The following is a 19,061-nucleotide window of genomic DNA, read 5'->3' on the forward strand; positions in this document are numbered from 1 at the left end:
AGTAACCATGGTACTCCAGAATCTATCACAGTCGATGAAGAAGAGAAAATTTTTCTACTCGTACTCGTCGGTTAAGTGCGGCAACGGGGGTAAGCCAATCGTCCATTTGTAGAATTTTGAAAAAAGAAATGCTCCATCCATATCATTATACTCCGGTTCAGCAGTTATTGCCTCAAGATTTACCAGCTCGCCTACAATTTGCTCAGTTATACAAAATATGCAAACGGAAAACCCAGATTTCCTCAATAAGATTTTATTTACTGATGAGACGACATTTACCTACTAGACGAGGAATTTAAATTGGAAGAACAATAATTGTGAGATTACGCATGCTGTAAAAGAAAGACATTTTCAGCATGAGTTCAAGGTGAATATTTGGTGTAGTTTAATTTCTGTTTTTTTCATAGAACCTTTTGAATTGCCACCCAATCTAACTGGACCTCACTATTTAAACTTTCAACATAACTTAAACGAGCTTCTAGATGATATACCACTCGTTTTAAGAGAGAGTATGTGGTTTATCCACGATGGTGCACCACCACATATTGCCTTACCAGTACACCAGTATTTAAATGAACATTTTCCTCATCGATGGATTGGCCGTGGGAATGAATTTAGTTGGCCACCAAGAACTTAAACCCTCTGGACTTCTCAGTATGGTCAAACTTGAAGGATGTGGTGTATCGTGAAGAAATTAATTCTGTTGAGGAGTTGCGGCAGAAAATACAAGTAACCGCAAATGCATTTAAAAATAATAGTGACAATTTGTTTAATATTCAGAGACATTTAAGAGTGTATAATAAAATGTATTGAGGTAGGTGGTGAACAGTTCCAGCATTTGATTTACGGTTTGTTATTATTACTATTATCAATAATTGTTATTGTTATTTTCATCTTTTGAGAATAAAAATCACTACAAAATACATTGGAACCTTTAAAAGCAAATAATTCAGAAACCGATAAAGTTAGGCGACTTAAACAAGAGTACATTTTTTATGTAGAATTGAACGTTCTTTTAGATTATTAGCTTTTTCTAAGCATAGCTCAACAGATTAAAAAAAATATGTTCTGATTTACCTAAATAATACGGTGAAACTAGCGCCCTCTAGGAGCAACGTCAAAATAAGCTTCAAATTCGTAATTTTCACACCAAAAAAACCCAACACTACCAATTTTCAGAGTCATGCTATCAAAACTTTCTGAATTATTAAGAAATTTCAAAATAAAATTTAAACTTTAAACACCCTGTATTTCTTAAACCAGCGACATTCGTATAATGCATGATGAGCTCAAACATAATATTTTGGTGTCTAGTGTCTCCAGTTTACTGTTGACCCATTCTTTCTGACTCACCCTGTATATTCCATGATTTTTCGCTCGCAGGCCCGTTTGAACTATTAACTAACACTTGCTGAACTGACCGATTAAGCATTATTTTTTCCAATTTTAGGACATACATATGGTTAAGAAGTTCATTAATTTGCAAGATAGAATGATTAGTTTGATAAAAAATGTAAATTGGCGAGAAAAATGATTCTGTGTTTAACATATGAAAATTTATAAAGTAAAGTATTCTGCAAAGCCACCCAAATATATTGTTTTACACTATTGACAAAATTCATTCTAATCGGCAATAAAAACTGAAATAACGTAATAATGTAAATTGTTGTTTTTTTTAAAACTGCTTGAAACCGTAGATTTTGTTTAAGTCCAATTCATTTTTGATAGTTGATTCGTAAATATATTTAATATACTTAATATCCAAATTTCTCAAGGTTTCTAGCACTGGCTGAAATCGTACATTTTGTTTAAAACTGTTCAATTTTTTTATTTAAATTTTGTAAATATATTTAATTTACTATATCTTGTCTTTATCCAACACCTAATGCAAACGTATGTTTTGTTTAAAATTGTTTGATTTGTTGATTTGAATTATTGTTAATGATTTATTTATTCAATGTCTGACATAAATATTTTCAGATAATAAATATTGAGTAGTAAAAACTGACATAATTTAATAATAAATTAATTTTATATATAAAAATCGTCACAGGATATTTACAACAATAACATTTTGAAACGAACTTATTGACTATTTTAAAACCACCCTGATCTATTTATACAGGGTGTTAAAAAAAGAGTGTAAAATATTTCAGGAGGTAATAGTATGAACCAAAATAAGCAGAAAAGTCTTAATAAACATGGGTCCGCAAAGTAACGGTTGCGGAGATATGGACCACTATTCGTTTTTCAAACATTTTATTTTATTAGGAATAAACCGACAAAGGAAGCTTTTAACNTATATTTTGTTTAAGTCCAATTCATTTTTGATAGTTGATTCGTAAATATATTTAATATACTTAATATCCAAATTTCTCTTTGTTTCTAGCACTGGCTGAAATCATACATTTTGTTTAAGACTTCAATTTTTTATTTAAATTTTGCAAATACATTTAATTTACTAAATCTTGTCTTTATCCAACACCGAATGCAAACGTATATTTTGTTTACAATTGTTTGATTTGTTGATTTGAATTATTGTTAATGATTTATTTATTCAATGTCTGACATAAATATTTCCAGATAATAAATATTGAGTAGTTTAAAAACTGACACAATTTAATAACAAATTAATTTTATATACAAAAATCGTCGCAGGATATTTACAACCATAACATTTTGAAACGAACTTATTGACTATTTTAAAACCACCCTGATCTATTTATACAGGGTGTTAAAAAAAGAGTGTAAAATATTTCAGGAGGTAATAGTATGAACCAAAATAAGCAGAAAAGTCTTAATAAACATGGGTCCGCAAAGTAACGGTTGCGGAGATATGGACCACTATTCGTTTTTCAAACATTTTATTTTATTAGGAATAAACCGACAAAGGAAGCTTTTAACAAACAAAAAACAAAGTTACAGAAGATGTTCAAAGTGCCCTCCGTCCATTTCCAAGCAGGCACGACATCTTCGTCTCAACGATATTCGAACTCTTTCGAAAACACCCTCCTTGGTTTGGATTTCTTGACACTTTTGATTAATCCGTAGCTGCAGCTCTTCCAGGCTATTTACAGGAGTACCATACACTAATGTCTTCAAATATCCCCAAACAAAGAAATCTAGAGGGTTCAGATCAGGCGATCTTGGAGGCCATAAAACAGGTCCGGCCCTTCCTACCCATCTATGTGGAAAAGTTTGGTGTAAATGCTCTCTAACGGCCATGGAAAAATGAGCTGGAGCACCATCATGCTGGAACCACATTTGTTGCCTCTGATTCAAAGGAATGTCTTCCAAAAACTCATACAGTGTGTTCTGCAGAAAGTTGAGGTAAGCAGCGCCTGTTAATCGGTTTGGTAAAACAACAGGACCTAGAAACCTGTCACCTACAATACCCATCCAAATGTTTAATGAAAAACGTGCCTGATGTCCAGATTCTATTAGAGCATGAGGATTTTCGTCGGCCCAAATATGCGTATTGTGAAAATTAAACACTCCATTTCTTGTGAACCCGGCCTCATCAGTAAAAAGAATGTTTGCAAGAAAACGAGGGTCTTCAGCATCATGACGTAGAAACCAGCGGCAAAAAACCAAACGTGCTTGATGATCATTTATTGGATTTAAGGCCTGTACTCGTTGCACATGGTATGGATAAAGCAGTTGCTCGTGAAGGATTCTCCAAACAAGAGGACCACTAATTCCTACCTCGGCTGATATTCTCCGCACACTCGTACCTGGATTCTGCTCTACCAGTGCTAGAATTTCTTCTTCTGCTCTAGGAGTGGATACCGACCTTGGTCTTCCGGATAAATGGCACTGTTTGCTCAAGGAACCGGTATCACGCAATCTTTGGTGAATTCTTCCAAACATGCGTTGTGAAGGAATCTGGCGATTTGGATAAGCGTCAACATAAAGACGTCGCGCTTCGGTGGCGTTCCCATTAGCACGACCATACATGAAATGCATGTCTGTTAATTCTGCGTTAGAGTAACCAGCCATAGCGAAAGAAAACTTGTGCACTGAGAACAACTGTCAAATACGTACTGTTTATTTCACTAAACATCAACCAACTATTATAAGAAAATACACAACGTTTTTGCAAAATAAAAAAAGGAGCTAAAAAACGTAAAACATTCCATATCTCCGCAACCGTTACTTTGCGGACCCATGTTTATTGAGACTTTTCTGCTTATTTTGGTTCGTACTATTACCTCCTTAAATATTTTACATTATTTTTTTGACACCCTGTATATAGGGTGTTTCGCATAAGATTCGACACAGAGTAGGGGCATGTAGGGAAACCCACAATATGGTGATTTAATGCAACTTACCTTTATACTAAGCTTCACCCCTGAGAAGTTATAGGCATTGAATGTGTCGTTTCTAATTTAACAAAAAAAAATATATCTCAGTTAGTTTATCATGAGTATTCTGATGTAAACTAACATTCAGAAACTACTCGACATTTTCAACTCGAGTTTGGATCGGTGTTATTGATCGGTATTTAATTGGTCCAGTTATTTTACTAAATCGACTAAACAGCGAAACTTATTTAGAATTTCTCCAAAACACTGTCCTGGATCTACTTAACGAGATGCCAGTACAACTAGGACTGGAACATTGTTTTATGCATGATGGAGGTCCCCCTCATTTTAGTAATATTGTTAGACTTTTCAAACCACCAGTATTGAAGTAAATGGATTGGAAGAGGAAATAATTACCCGCAAGTTTGGCCTCCACGATCACCAAACCCCAACATATGTTACAATACGTTTTATTAGTTATTTGTGTTTTTGTTGAAAACGATAAAAGTTTTTTGAAAACTAACAAGAGTAAGAAAAGTTTTAGAATTAAATTCCCCATAAAATAAAGTAATAATTTTTTAAGTCCGCCAACGGGTTATAAAATTCTGTCACATTTTAATGGTGCATCATCCCGTATCAACCCTTTAAAATGCTTCAATTAAACTCTACTTACTGTCGATTAATGCTCTTGGCACACTCACACCATGTACCAAATTTGGTTTTTCTAAATTCTAGTATAACCGAGATATTGACATTGATTTTTTTCGAAATTTGCAACCCCATTTTCAAGGCCTATAACTTCTCAAGGATGCACCTTAGTATATAAAGGTAAGTTGCATCAAATCACCATATTTTGGGTTCCCTAGATGCCCATGTTCTGTGTCGGTTCTTATGCAAAACACCCTGTACATAAAAACTGAAAGGTGTAAATTAATTTCAGTTTCGATCACCCCAGCAATCCTATTTAAAAGCCATTCGAGGCACACTTTAACTGACCATACTCGCTTTTTATAATGTCTAAATATTAAAAAAATAATAATAATTCAAAAATTTTTGATAATAGAATTAAATGGATATTCTCCCAAAAATGCATGGTTAGAAGCTGTTTGAAAAAGTAAGCTAAAATTGTAATGTGTTAGAAATTTATCAGTTTGTCTTTTTATTATTATTTTTTCAGTTGGTTAAATCACAGAAAAATTTGNTTATTGATCGGTATTTAATTGGTCCAGTTATTTTACTAAATCGACTAAACAGCGAAACTTATTTAGAATTTCTCCAAAACACTGTCCTGGATCTACTGAACGAGATGCCACTACAACTCAGACTGGAACATTGTTTTATTCATGATGGAGCACCCCCTCATTTTAGTAATATTGTTAGACTTTTAAAACCACCAGTATTGAAATAAATGGATTGGAAAAGGAAATAATTACCCGCAAGTCCACGATCACCAGACCCCAACATATGTTACAATACGTTTTATTAGTTATTTGTGTTTTTGTTGAAAACGATAAAGTTTTTTGAAAACTAACAAGAGTAAGAAAAGTTTTAGAATTAAATTCCCCATAAAATAAAGTAATAATTTTTTAAGTCCGCCAACGAGTTAAAAAATTCTGTCACATTTTAATGGTGCATCATCCTGTATCAACCTTTTAAAATGCTTCAATTATTGAACTCTACTTACTGTCGATCGATTAATGCTCTTGGCACACTCACACCATGTACCAAATTTGGTTTTTCTAAGTTCTAGTATAACCGAGATATTGATATTGATTTTTTCGAAATTTGAAACCCCATTTTCAAGCCCTATAACTTCTCAAGGATGCACCTTAGTATATAAAGGTAAGTTGCATCAAATCACCATAATTTGGGTTCCCCTGTTCTGTGTCGGTTCTTATGCAAAACACCCTGTATATAAAAACTGAAAGGTGTAAATTAATTTCAGTTTCGATTACCCCAGCAATCTTATTTAAAAGCCATTCGAGGCACACTTTAACCAAAGAGAATATACATTGTATATTCTCTTTGCTTTAACTGACCCATATAATTTTGTCTGCATTCTTGCCAGCGGTCATTTAACCCTTTCAACATTATAAAAATATGTATTCTCAGGGCAAAAAGTTACAAACATTAGTAACACAAAGTTCTTTAACTGTCTTTATTGAAAAGTTCAAATGTCTAGAGTATGAGTTTTTTCACTTTTCACACTCGCTTTTTATAATGTCTAAATATTAAAAAAAAAAATTAATAATTCACAAATTTTTGATAATAGAAATGGATATTAAAAATTTTATAAAAACAATACAAGATAGATAGATGCAGATTTATTGATAATGATAATGCCACTATTTATAATTCTCGCAAAAATGCATAGTTAGAAGCTGTTTGAAAAAGTAAGCTAAAATTGTAATGTGTTACAAATTTATCAGTTTTTCTTTTAATTATAATTTTTTCAGTTGGTCAAATCACAGAAAAATTTGATATTGTTCAAAAAAAAATTTCAAAAATCAGACAAACCTATTTTAACGGTAACATTATCAGAGAGTGATTATAAAATTAATTTGGTGTATAATTAATATGTTTCATAATCCTTATATTCCGATATCTGACTTTAATCACTTGTTAGTTCTTAGATCTCAGAGACTATCGATGAGTAAGTTACGTACATACAACATACAAAAAAAAATAGTCGGGATAATAGAATACAGGGTGGTCCCGAGGTAATAGGCCAAAATTCATGAGTAAATTCCCCAAGTAAAAATATTGCGATTTAGCTAAAACTTACCTTAGTCCAAAAGTTGATAGTTAAAAAGATACAGGGTGTTAAATGTAAAATATTATTTTACTTCTTTTTAATTTATTCCTTAACAAATGCAAATATCCTCACAAAATTTTGGGGATTGGAGTTCTTTGAGTAGAGGAATTGAAATCTGTTCCCATTTTGGTTAAAGTTCATAGNTTGTGTCGTTTCCACCACCTTCAATCTATGGCAGCTGTCGCCCTCTATGAACTATAACCAAAATGTGAACAAATTTCAAGTCCTCCATCCAAAGAACCCCAAACTCCAAAATTTTGTGTAGATATTTGCATTTATTAAGAAATAACTAAAATAACATTTTACATTTAACACCCTGTATCTCTTTAACTATCAACTTTTGAACTAAGGTAAGTTCGGGTAAATCGCAATATTTTTGCTTCGGGAATCTACCCATGAATTTCGGCCCATTACCTCGGGACCACCCTGTATATTTTCAATTTGAGTATACCTACTATATCGAAACGTTTCAACACAGAATCGAACAGTTTCATATCTGACGTAATAAATTGAACAAGAAAATATGTTTTACTACACTTTCAAACTGTTGGTCAAGAAAAAAGTGCCATAAATGCATGGTGAAATGACCTAAAAAAATACACTATAAAAATAATAAATGTCCTAAATTAATTATTTCACACAATGTAACAGTTACAATTATTTCTATATATTGGACAATATGAATTATTTTGAAAGTTTGTCGATTAATTGAAGAATTTGCTATTTTGTTTTTAAATTGTATCGTCTAATTTCCGCCATAAAACTTTAATTTAAAATCATTATTTTTTATCTAAAAATCAGTGATTTTAATTGTAAGGTTAATCCAATCATTCAAATTATCACAAACCTGATTTTAAAAATATTTAGCTGAATGACGCTAGACTGGATCAAAAGGTTACTTTTATACATTTCTTATGGCTTTTGGCAAAGAAATGCGACATTAGTTGTATTCTTTTCACCAGTTAACTTAGTCTTAGACTCAGAAATAAGAAAATTATTTAGTAAAAAGAATACAACTGATTAAAAATCTAATTGCAGAGAATATTACGGGCTTTGTCTTTGAATAGTTATTTCTTTAACTTACCTAAATATCAGATATGGTGATTCCTTTGATGATTTTAACCTTAAAAAATTTCAAACTGCGTCTGCTAGTAAATCTTGAGAGACCTTGTCAACAACTTATTATTAAGGACTCATGAAAGCGAACAAACTTCTCATTCGGCTGAAAAGGTGTCGATAAAACCAAATTTGTAGATTGCACCGCCACCGATGAAACTTGTAGTGGGTTCCATACAGTTTTATACATCGGAAAAGGTATACGTTGCTCGAAAAGGCACTAAAGGCGGTGAGAGTGAATCCGGGCCTGTCTCTGATGTAGCTGAAAATCAGCCAGTGTTAATAAATGTTGAAATATTTACTTCATCTAGTGACCAATCCCATATTGAGAAGGAAACAATATGTTCAACTTACTTATTTTGACTGTAACGGAAAGCAAAATTATTAGTGCAATTAATGAAATAATAAATAGTGATTCTAATTTCATTTCAACAAATTTACCATACTGAAAGAACCTGAACTTGAAAATTACAACCTTCTTAGAGACATTTCTTCTGAAAATAGAAAAGAAGTTTTCAGATCCAGGCAAAGAAAATGGTGCAGATGTTAATGAAGCTAATTCGTTAATTTCTGTTAGGGAAATAAGAAATATTTCTCCTGAGAGATCAATTGTATTTTTAGAAAGTAGGATTAGAAATGATGAATCAATTTCAGCAGAAAAAATAGAACTTTAAAAGTTACTAGAGCTATAGAAAAAGAAGGATCATCTGACAACAGCGGGGAATGAAAAATTACAGTGATGGAGAAAAAATCTGTCTTCGAGGTTAATTTAGGAGAAAAACAAGAATATGTTTTCATGTTTTCATGTATGGGTGTGTCATTTAACACTCCGGCTGTCAATATCTCCAAAATGAACAAATTTATTTTAGTTCCGGAAATTGGGTTGTTAGATCTCTCGAATAACTTCAAATTGTAGTTGGAACTGTTGATTCAATCTTTCTGTATTCAGGGTGTCTCATAATTAGCTGCCAACCCTGAACAGGCCGATTCTATGATCAAAATTAAGTAAAAAAGTTGACATGAACATGGGTCCGGAAATGCTTCCTAAGGGCACAGGGACCCATTGAAGAGGGAGGAATGGAAATCATTTTTTTGCAATATCTCTCAATCGCGTTGTGATAAATGAATGAAATTTGGTATACACAGCTAAATTTTGATGAGCAATTTGATGGACTAATCCATTTATTTCCACAAGGTCCATTGGGGTGGGTACGGGGGGGCCCTTGGTATTTTGCGTGTGTAACTTTTTCATCTTTGACATTTTAACAAATTGGACAGCAAATTCCGTTTTCCCGAACTGTTTTACGTTAAAAAGGTACTCTTGTTTCAAATCGTTATCTTTAACGGTTTCTGAGAAAATCGCTCTTGAATTACAAAAAATAATAATAATAATTTTCCTTTCCTCTCTTTTCCATTTAAAGGATTAATTTTTATTTAATTTAATTTTTTATTTTTTATAAATGGATTAGTCCATCAAATTGCTCATCAAAATTTAGCTGTGTATACCAAATTTCATTCATTTATCACAACGCGATTGAGAGATATTGCAAAAAAATGATTTCCATTCCTCCCTCTTCAATGGGTCCCTGTGCCCTTAGGAAGCATTTCCGGACCCATGTTCATATGAACTTTTTTACTTAGTTTTGATCATAGAATCGGCCTGTTCAGGGTTGGCAGCTAATTATGAGACACCCTGTATATGGCATGGCGCTACAAAAAATTTTTTAAATTAAAATAAAAAATTAGTAAGTAAAATGAATTTTTTTTCTGGACCTCCTTAAAAATTTTCAAAAGTATCCGAACCCCACTTAAAATTACTTGCCGACCCCTGCTCTAGGCGAACCTTTGTTCTTTAAAAGTGCCCATAGTAGTTTATACAGGGTGTTAAATGTAAAATATTATATGTTTCTTTTCATTTATTTCTTAATAAATACAAATATCTACACAAAATTTTGGGGTTTGGGGTTTTTTGGATAGAGGAATTGAAATTTGTTCACATTTTGGTTAGACTTCATAGAGGGCGGCAGCTGCCGTAGATTGAAAGTGGTGAAAACGACATAACTTTTTTGTACTTTAAAGTATCTCATCTTTGGTATCAAATTCTTATTTTCCAACTTTTTTTACACAAAAAAGGTATACTTTATGAAAGTAGCTGTCTCGTACCGTTTCCGAGATATTTGGCTTTGCAACTTCTAATGCTAGTAGTTGAAATAATTAAAATTTAGAAATGTCAAAAACAAGGGTTTATTTAGAATTAAAAATTGTAATGAACAGTAAAGTAGTAAACATTAGTAAAAAAAATATTCCTTTTTGACAATAATTGCTCATAATTCTAATTTCAATACATTTATCAACTCGCTTATTAAAAGATTATCTTATTTTAAAGTATAAATCCTTAACGCGAAATGACTTTGCAGTATTTAAAACCTGCTGCTAAAGTTCTTCTCGGGTGTTGATAATTTCTCCATAGACAACTGATTTCATGTAACTCCAAAAACGAAAATCTTTACCGGTAAATTAATAATACCTGTAGGTACTTATGTAACTGTAATTTAATGTAACAGCATTGGAAGTTTCAAAGCCAAATATCTCGAAAGCAGTGCGAGATAGCTACTTTCATGAAATATACCTTTTTTGTGTAAAAAAAGTTGGAAAATAAGAATTTGATACCAAAGATGAGATACCTGAAAGTACAAAAAAGTTATATCGTTTTTAATACATTCAATCTACTGCAGCTAGCGCCCTCTATGAACTTTAACCAAAATGTGAACATATTTCAATTCCTCTATCCAAAAAACTCCAAACCCCAAAATTTTGTGATGATACGTACATTTGTTAAGGAATAAATGAAAAAAAAAACTGAAATAATATTTTACATTTTACACTCCCTGTATCTCTTTAACTATCAACTTTTGGACTAAGGTAAATTCGACTAAATCGCAATTGCTTCGGGAATCTACCCATTTGGCCCATTACCTTGGGACCACCCTGTATATGGCTTGAACGGTTCTACAGCAAAAATGTAAATGACGTTTTTATAGGAAATTAAAATTTCTATAAAAAAGAATATTACCTATAAAAATGTCATTTACGTTTTGCTGTAAGTCTATATATATTTCGTCAATGGAACGAAAAAAATATATACAGGGTGGTCCGGATTTTAATAGACAAACTGCGGGGAAGTACTAAACAATAAAAGTGAATATCAATGAGCATAAGCGCAGAAAGCCACCGTTTATGAGAAACAGGGCATTGAAATTAACAAAAATAAAATAACTTTTTTAAATATCGAAAAACGCTTCATCAAATTTCTCCAAATTTGGTACACATTATTTTTCAAATATTTCCCCTAGTTCTGTATGCAAATTCAAAAACCAGTGGCGGAGAAACAAGGATATTGAAGTAAAACTTCTACGCCACTGAATTAATTGGTAATAGGAATATTATTTTATAACGGTCTGAAACATTTCAGATGAAAAAACATTATCTTATTTTTGTCGAAAAAGTGAATGGTTTATAAATAATAAGGTCCATTCCCAAAAACGGCGTTTCGGTACCAAATGTTTATAAACATTTTTTTGTTTATTTTTATCCTTAAAGTTTCTACACCTCCTCGTGGAGCACCCTGTATATTTGTTTACATTTACTGAGAAAAAGCCTGTATTATTAATACGAATATGTTTAATTTGATAGAAAACATTTTAACATAAATAAATATATGTAATAAATACAAAACAACTATCTGTAAAAATTTCTACTGTGAAAAATTTTTATTTGTTCAGAAAAAACGCTTCTCTATTTTATTAACAGTACTGGCCGAATTAAAAAAAATATGCTAAATATTTATTTACATCTCGATAAAACAAACTTTTAAGTCGATGTATTTCACGTCGGTTTATATTCGTATAAGAGATAAGAAATATGAAAAAAAACATAAAAAAGAAAAAACTTCGTTTTCACAATGTGACCTGGAAATTTTATTAGTATGGAAGCAAATAATATCCCTTATTTAATTCGTTTCATGAAATAATTTAAAATTACGTGTTTATTTATTGTTACATTACTGAAAAAGAACCTCTGTTAATAATAATTATAACATTTTGATATATGAAAAAGAATAATATAATTATATAACAGAATGTTTATCAGTTTAAGACAAATCGTGTAGAATTTCTAAGATAAAAAACACATTCAATATTATAATTCGAAATAATTAATATACTTAAAAGGGTTTTGAATGCAAAACTTTCCAATTCGTTTCGGAATTGATTTCGACAAATTTTATTCGCAGAGGAAACAAATGACGTCCATCAGTTAGTACAAATTCGAATAAATAACTTTTAAAAAGGTGTAAAAGTGTAAAATATAAATCAGTTGAAATTGTTCTTACCATTTTGAACGGTTAAAAGCACACGATTGCTGTTAACGACGAAATACGAATTAAATAAGTTTATTCGGCGTGATGGTGGAGAACACACATACTTACCTAAAGAAATATACTGACTGCGTACTGCGCAAGAGAGACGTCAGACGTCCGACACGTGCAACCTGCGTGCAACAAAGAAGACTTGCCATTTTTATGTACTCATTGCCAACTCAAAATTTATTTAGTGTAGACACTAAAATACCCTAATATTCTGTGAGCGGCAAAAACAAATGTAAGACAAGTAACTTGGAACTTTAGTTTAAAAAACTATTTAAGAACTAAAATCGAAGTGTAAATATGTATCAACCAAACAAATTAAAATTACTGTAACATTTCCATCAATTTACAAAGGAAACTGTAAAATCGTAAAAGTTTTATGGCAGGTTTACAAGAAATTTACAGTCAAATGGTCACAAAACAACCTTACAAGGAAATATTAATTTAGCAGATTTGTTGTAAACTTGTCAATAAGATTTGTTAAAAGTATTAAAAATTTTCTTAGCAATGCTCAAATATGCTTGTTCTGTACTTTGAAACAAAGTTAATTAATGAACCACTGGGAAATTTCTTTTAAATATGTAGGTATGTACTGCTTTGTAATTGTATTTATCAGTTGTACAAAGCATTGATATGAAGTATTCTAGCAAACTTGCAATAATCTAACACATTAATAATACAGTAAAATTACATAATTAAAATGAGTAGAACTTTGTTGCAATTTAATGTAAAATTTCTTATTTATGGGTATATTCCAAGAAAAAAATGAAAAAAAGTAATTTTATTTTAATTAATACTTGTTAAATTTGGAGTTTATAATAAAAAAAGGGAAGAGAGGATAATAATACGTATTTTGTAGCATATACAGGGTGTCTGGTAAGTATATGGCATACTCTCGGGAGTGTATAGGGGAGGACAAAATAACCCTAGTTTGTCATATTTTTTTTTCCTAAAGTGCCCCTTAACGGAGATACAGAGCCCCAAAGGGGTCCAGCGACTTTACCTTTTCGTTTCTAACTTTTGAACCAACTTGTATAATTTAATGAAATTTTAATATTTTACGTAGGCCGTAAAGGGTCATAAAACCATACTACAGTAGATGTCTTTACACTGTCAGCGAAGTCTACCTCTCTCTAGCAGCACGCGTGAGCTAGCATTATACGCTCCTATACCTCTCTCTCTCTCTCTCTCTCTCTCTCTCTCTAAACCTGCGCTACACACTACGGTACTATACTTGATAGTGTTCCATAAATTCAAGTGCAAGTGCATCTAAGCATAAGGTTCGGTCAAAAAACTTCTAACGGGAACATAAAACAAAACACCTAAATCACAATCAAAAACTGATAAACTAAAACCTAGAAACCTAGAGCAAGTGCCAAAAAGTACGATTTTCAAGTTTACACAATAGAGCGAGAGCCGTTATCCCAATGCCAGGCCAATCTCATCAACAATGGTGGAAGAGTGATAGCATCGACTTTATTTTTCCTAAGCGTCCGTTGGAATTGACGTGAAGGAGAAATTCCCTTGCAGGAGAGCAAGCGATTAACCTCCTGGCATCCCCAGGCAAAAATGGAACAAGGAACCGTCGTTCAATACAATCACATAATGAGGGAATGTGAAGTTTTCAACATGCTAAGGAACAACGTTGATGGGCCCACGCAGTAGACCAATCATATTCCACGACAATATTACTGGGATGTCTGAGCAGATAGTCCACAATTGCCATAATATTTGGATGACCTCAGATTGTCCCGAGGATAGCGTATGTTCCGGAGGAACATTAATTTCTATGTAGGAAAAATTATATTTATAAAATCATCCTAAGCAATCTGGTAAACAGTTACCCAAAATTTTATCGTTTAATTTTTTATTGGATGTGATATTTAACCTGCTCAAGGAAAACGGAAACACAACAATGAGAACAAAATCTTGAGACTTTGTAAAAAAGGTAAAAGTAAAGGTGTTAGGGGATCGGCCTCCAGACATTTTTGCCCTTTTTGTCGAAATCATAAAAACTGGATTTATCGGTTTTTATATGAAGTCGTCAGCTCTTTATGTGTCCGATCCAAAATCCATAAAGTATTTTAATTTGTAATTATTATACGTTCTTTTTGTTACAAAATAACATAACCCATATCGATTTGTTGACTGTTTACAACTATTTTCAGATAAATCATTGTTGAAAGTCCAAAATTTCCAGTTGAAATGAATAAAATTAGTATATTAATTAGAATCATGACTTGGATTTTCAGTACATTATTTACTGCAAAAAATTAGAGTAAAAATTTTTTTTTGAGCTGTATCTATCTTTGTGTGAAAGATAAGTATTGGTATCGAGATAAAAATAAGTGGATTTTAAAGTTCAACATATCTGGTTTCAAGATCTTTTGGCAACAAAAAATTTTTTTTATCCTATACATTCATTTGAAAAAGGTATAAAAATTACTTTTTGCTGTTTTACAGAAAATCTACTGCTACTTTACAAATATGTTTAGTTTAGTATATTGGTGCCCAAGTATACAAAGTATTTGGGTGAAAAGATTAACGTTGACAGGTTATTTTTAGAACAAAATGACAAAATGTACCTGACATTATTCTGAAAAATGCAGTGACACTGAAAAATGACTACGACTTTTCAGTAAAAATATCGCTACTTTAGAAATATTGGTGGAAAAACTAATACTGCCAGCTCTTTTTACATCAAAATGTACCCTCGAAAGCATCGCCAATTTTCAAATTGGTTCTTCAAACCATTTTTCCGGACCGAATGTTTAGTTTTATAAAACAAGGAAAGCAACATTTTTTTGTTTTGGAATTGTTTTAAAAAAGGAGTAGAGAATTTTTTTTCGATTTGAGAACCACTGAATAATGTTCAATAACAGGAATAAAATCTTGTTCCTTTCATCGCTAAACGTTAATGATTCAGTCCGGAAAAACGGTTCGAAGAATCAATTCGAAAATTTGCAGGGCTTTTGGGGGTACATTTTGCCGTAAAAAAAACTAGCAACAGTCCTTCCACCAATATTTGTAAAGTAGCGGTATTTTTACTGAAAAATCATTTTCTGTACTTTTTTGAAACCCTGAGGAGTACATTCTGCCGTAAAAAAATTGGCAACGTTAGTCTTTTTACTAATATTTGTAGATAGAGGAGCGGTAGATTTCCTGAGAAACCCTAAAAAGTCACTTTTTTATACTTTTTTAAAATGTGGATAAAAAAAATTGTTCGCAAAAAGGCTTTTAAGGTTCTTATATAAAATTTATTCAAGTTTTTAAAATTGCCCTTAAATTTTCTGTGTGATCACTAGTTGCCGAGATATAGATGGTCGAAAACAAAAAGACTCGGTATTGTATGTTTGCGATCTGAATCTGAAGGACACGTAATTCCAATTTTTTACATAATATTGTAAAAGTAGGTACCAATAAAATTTCTTTGAATTTTACTGATATTGTCGCGTTATCGCTCCTCTTTCCTGATTGGTCGACGTAGCGGGGGTGGATTCCGGACGTCCTCCAGGTCGTAACGCATAGGGCGTAGCCGCGTCACGCCTCAAGAGCCGTTGGGATCCCTGCAGAGACCTTTCAGTGTCCTCCTTCAGGACCTGGAGGGAGTTAGTTGAAACGTGTTTGTCCGGATCGACAGTTGGCCGAGGAGTTGGGAAGTGAATCGCCCCCTCACGGTTGTCGATGTATCCTGACCGCCCCGCAGCTGCTCTTTCCACCGAGAATGCGGCGATCGATTCAGCGTACGGCGGCGTCCGTTCTACCTCCTGTTCCGAAGAATCTGAAGAAGGGCTGGGAGAAGACGACGTACGAACTAATTTATTCTCCATCCAAGACATGGTGATGCTCTACAGAGGTAGGTAAAGTTCAAAAGAGTTCCGGGTTTNTTCCACCAATATTTGTAAAGTAGCGGTATTTTTACTGAAAAATCATTTTCTGTACTATTTTGAAACCCTGTGGAATAAATTTTGCCGTAAAAAAACTGCCAACATTAGTCTTTTCACTAATATTTGTAGATAGAGGAACCGTAGATTTCCTGAAAAACCCTAAAGTCACTTTTTTATCCTTTTTTCAAATGTGGACAAAAAAAATTTTTCGCAAAAAGGCATTAAAGGTTCTTATATGAAATTTATTCAAGTTTTTAAAATTGCCCTTCAATTTTCTGCGTGATCAATAGTTGCCGAGATATAGATGGTCGAAAAGAAAGAGACTCGGTGAAATCTGTATATATATACTCGAGAATCTGTATTGCATGTTTGCGATCTGAAGTCTTAATACTGGTCACTGTACAGGGATATGCATAATTTAAAAATCATTATTTATACAATCAAATGATGGTGCGGAATGAAATGAAGGACGCGAAATTCCAATTTTTTACTGATAAGTTATTGTAAAAGTAGGTACTAATAAAATTTCTTTGAAATTTTACTGATATAGTTTTAATAAAAGCGTTCTCACACTTAAAAATATATATTTAATTAATAGTTTATTTAATTGTATTTAATTAAGTTGCTCCTCCTTTAAAAGACATCATTTTGGAACAAAGTTGCATTTTGCCTTATTACCAATACCGGTGTTCAGTAAAAAATTCTGTACTCTGCTTCTTTTTTTGTGTTCAGATATTTTTTAAATTTTAACCAACAGTGGAATATAAAATAATACAACTAGCGAACTTTTGTCAAAGACAGCTGTTATAAAACGAAACTAAATAAAAATTGTTTTTTTGAGACATAGTATAGGCGCTTTTAAGGGCTCCTCACAACATCTGTATTATTTTTTGCATAAGCATTAAGCCATACATTTTCTGACGTGATTTACATTTTATAAAAAGTGTCTGGAATTAAATAACGCATTTGTTTCTTTTAAAAAAATACAAATATAACAAACATATGGCTATAAATCTATGAAATGTCGAGAGTGCACGTGCAGGGTGCAGGTGCAGTCGCCGCATGCCACAAGCAGTGACAAAAAAAGACATTCTGTAGCGCGTGGACCGACGAAACGGAACACCGAGTGATACAGATTGGATTCGATACTATTTTCTTATCGTTTATACGAACGGGTCTTCATGAACGGATCATTTTAAAAATTGACCTGGATGACCCGGGTCGTGAAAATAAACGGATCTCCCATCACTAAAACAAATGGCTCCTCTTTTTTATTCAGTCAGATATCTCAGTAAAAAATTGACATTCAGATGTAGAAAAAAACAAAAAAATTCAAGAAATTTACACTATAATCGCAGCTCATAAAAATTTTCTGCCAAAAGATCTTGAAATCAAAAATTTGGAATTTTAATATACTCTTTTTTCATTTCGATACCAATTTTTTCACAAAGTACAACTCTTCAAAGAACACTAAGAAAATTTCTTATAAAATTATATGATTAAAAAAATACATGCCGGGTGGCTCACAACTAGGGTTGCCAGGTGAGTCGCGAAAAAATACCGGACAACCCCAAACGGCGGGGGGTATGCTAGGTCGCAAAAAATACGGTTTTTTTTATACTAACAGTTTTTATTCATTAATTAACATCACATAAATCAACTAAATTAGTAACAGAATATATAGCAGTCATAAAATCGATGACGGAAATCTCAAATGGGGTAAGTGAATTTGGCAAAAATTGAATTTAAAATTTAATGCTACAGTTATATAAAGTTCAAAATGCAGACGCAGATACAGACAGCGAGCGAGGAGCGCGCGCGAGTTTTGCGTTTGAGGGATTTCATATGCCTACTTTTGTAGGCGCTTGTGACCAGTAGTACCGACTTTCCTCAAAATACCGGACATTGTTCTGTCCGGTATGACCAAATATTTTTTACCGGACAGGCCTCGAAAATACCAGACTGTACGCTTAAATACCGGACATCTGGCAACCCTACTCACAACTCACAGCGAGTGCCCTATAACATTATTTCAGAACCTACTTCGATACTTAATTTTGTAAATTGGCATTTGGGTGTGCTCTTTTCAAATATATAATAATTTTGTTTCTGTAACACTTCCAGTTATACCAAAAGTTGCCACCAACTTCGTTATTTTAACGGGGATACCCTATATATTATTGCCTTTTCGGATTCATAATGAAATTTGAGGGTAACTTTATTAAATAATCCCTATCTATACCTAGGAGTTATAAAATTTGAGATATTAATTTTTAAAGAAAAAATTTGACAGGTGCGAGGCTCGCGGAGATGCTAGTAACTCTTTTCAGAAGCGTGATATCAACTGGATTTTTGGTACCTGTAAAGGGCATAAGTAATACTAAATTATGGTATACCAACAAATTAAAACATTTAATACTAGGTGTTTCATTTTTACTGTTACATTTTGATAACTTCAAACAGCTATAACTTTGTTAACTTAAATGGAACACCCTATATTTTTAAACTGTTGTATG

The 19,061-nt window shown here is 32.5% G+C and overlaps 1 protein-coding gene across 1 annotated transcript in view; it reads right to left on the reverse strand.

The window, feature by feature from the left end:
* Positions 1–12,725, reverse strand: part of LOC108907284 (transforming acidic coiled-coil-containing protein 1-like) — a 17,780-nt gene extending 5,055 nt beyond the window's left edge. The window contains exon 1 of the mRNA XM_018710894.1: positions 12,626–12,725. Within this exon, the coding sequence (XP_018566410.1) occupies positions 12,626–12,628 (3 nt within the window). The 5' untranslated portion in view covers positions 12,629–12,725. The remainder of the gene's footprint in view (positions 1–12,625) is intronic.
* Positions 12,726–19,061: the final 6,336 nt, after the last annotated feature.

This window comes from Anoplophora glabripennis, unplaced genomic scaffold (genome assembly GCF_000390285.2).
Source record: "Anoplophora glabripennis isolate ALB-LARVAE unplaced genomic scaffold, Agla_2.0 scaffold190, whole genome shotgun sequence".
NCBI classification, from domain to species: Eukaryota; Metazoa; Arthropoda; class Insecta; order Coleoptera; family Cerambycidae; genus Anoplophora; species Anoplophora glabripennis.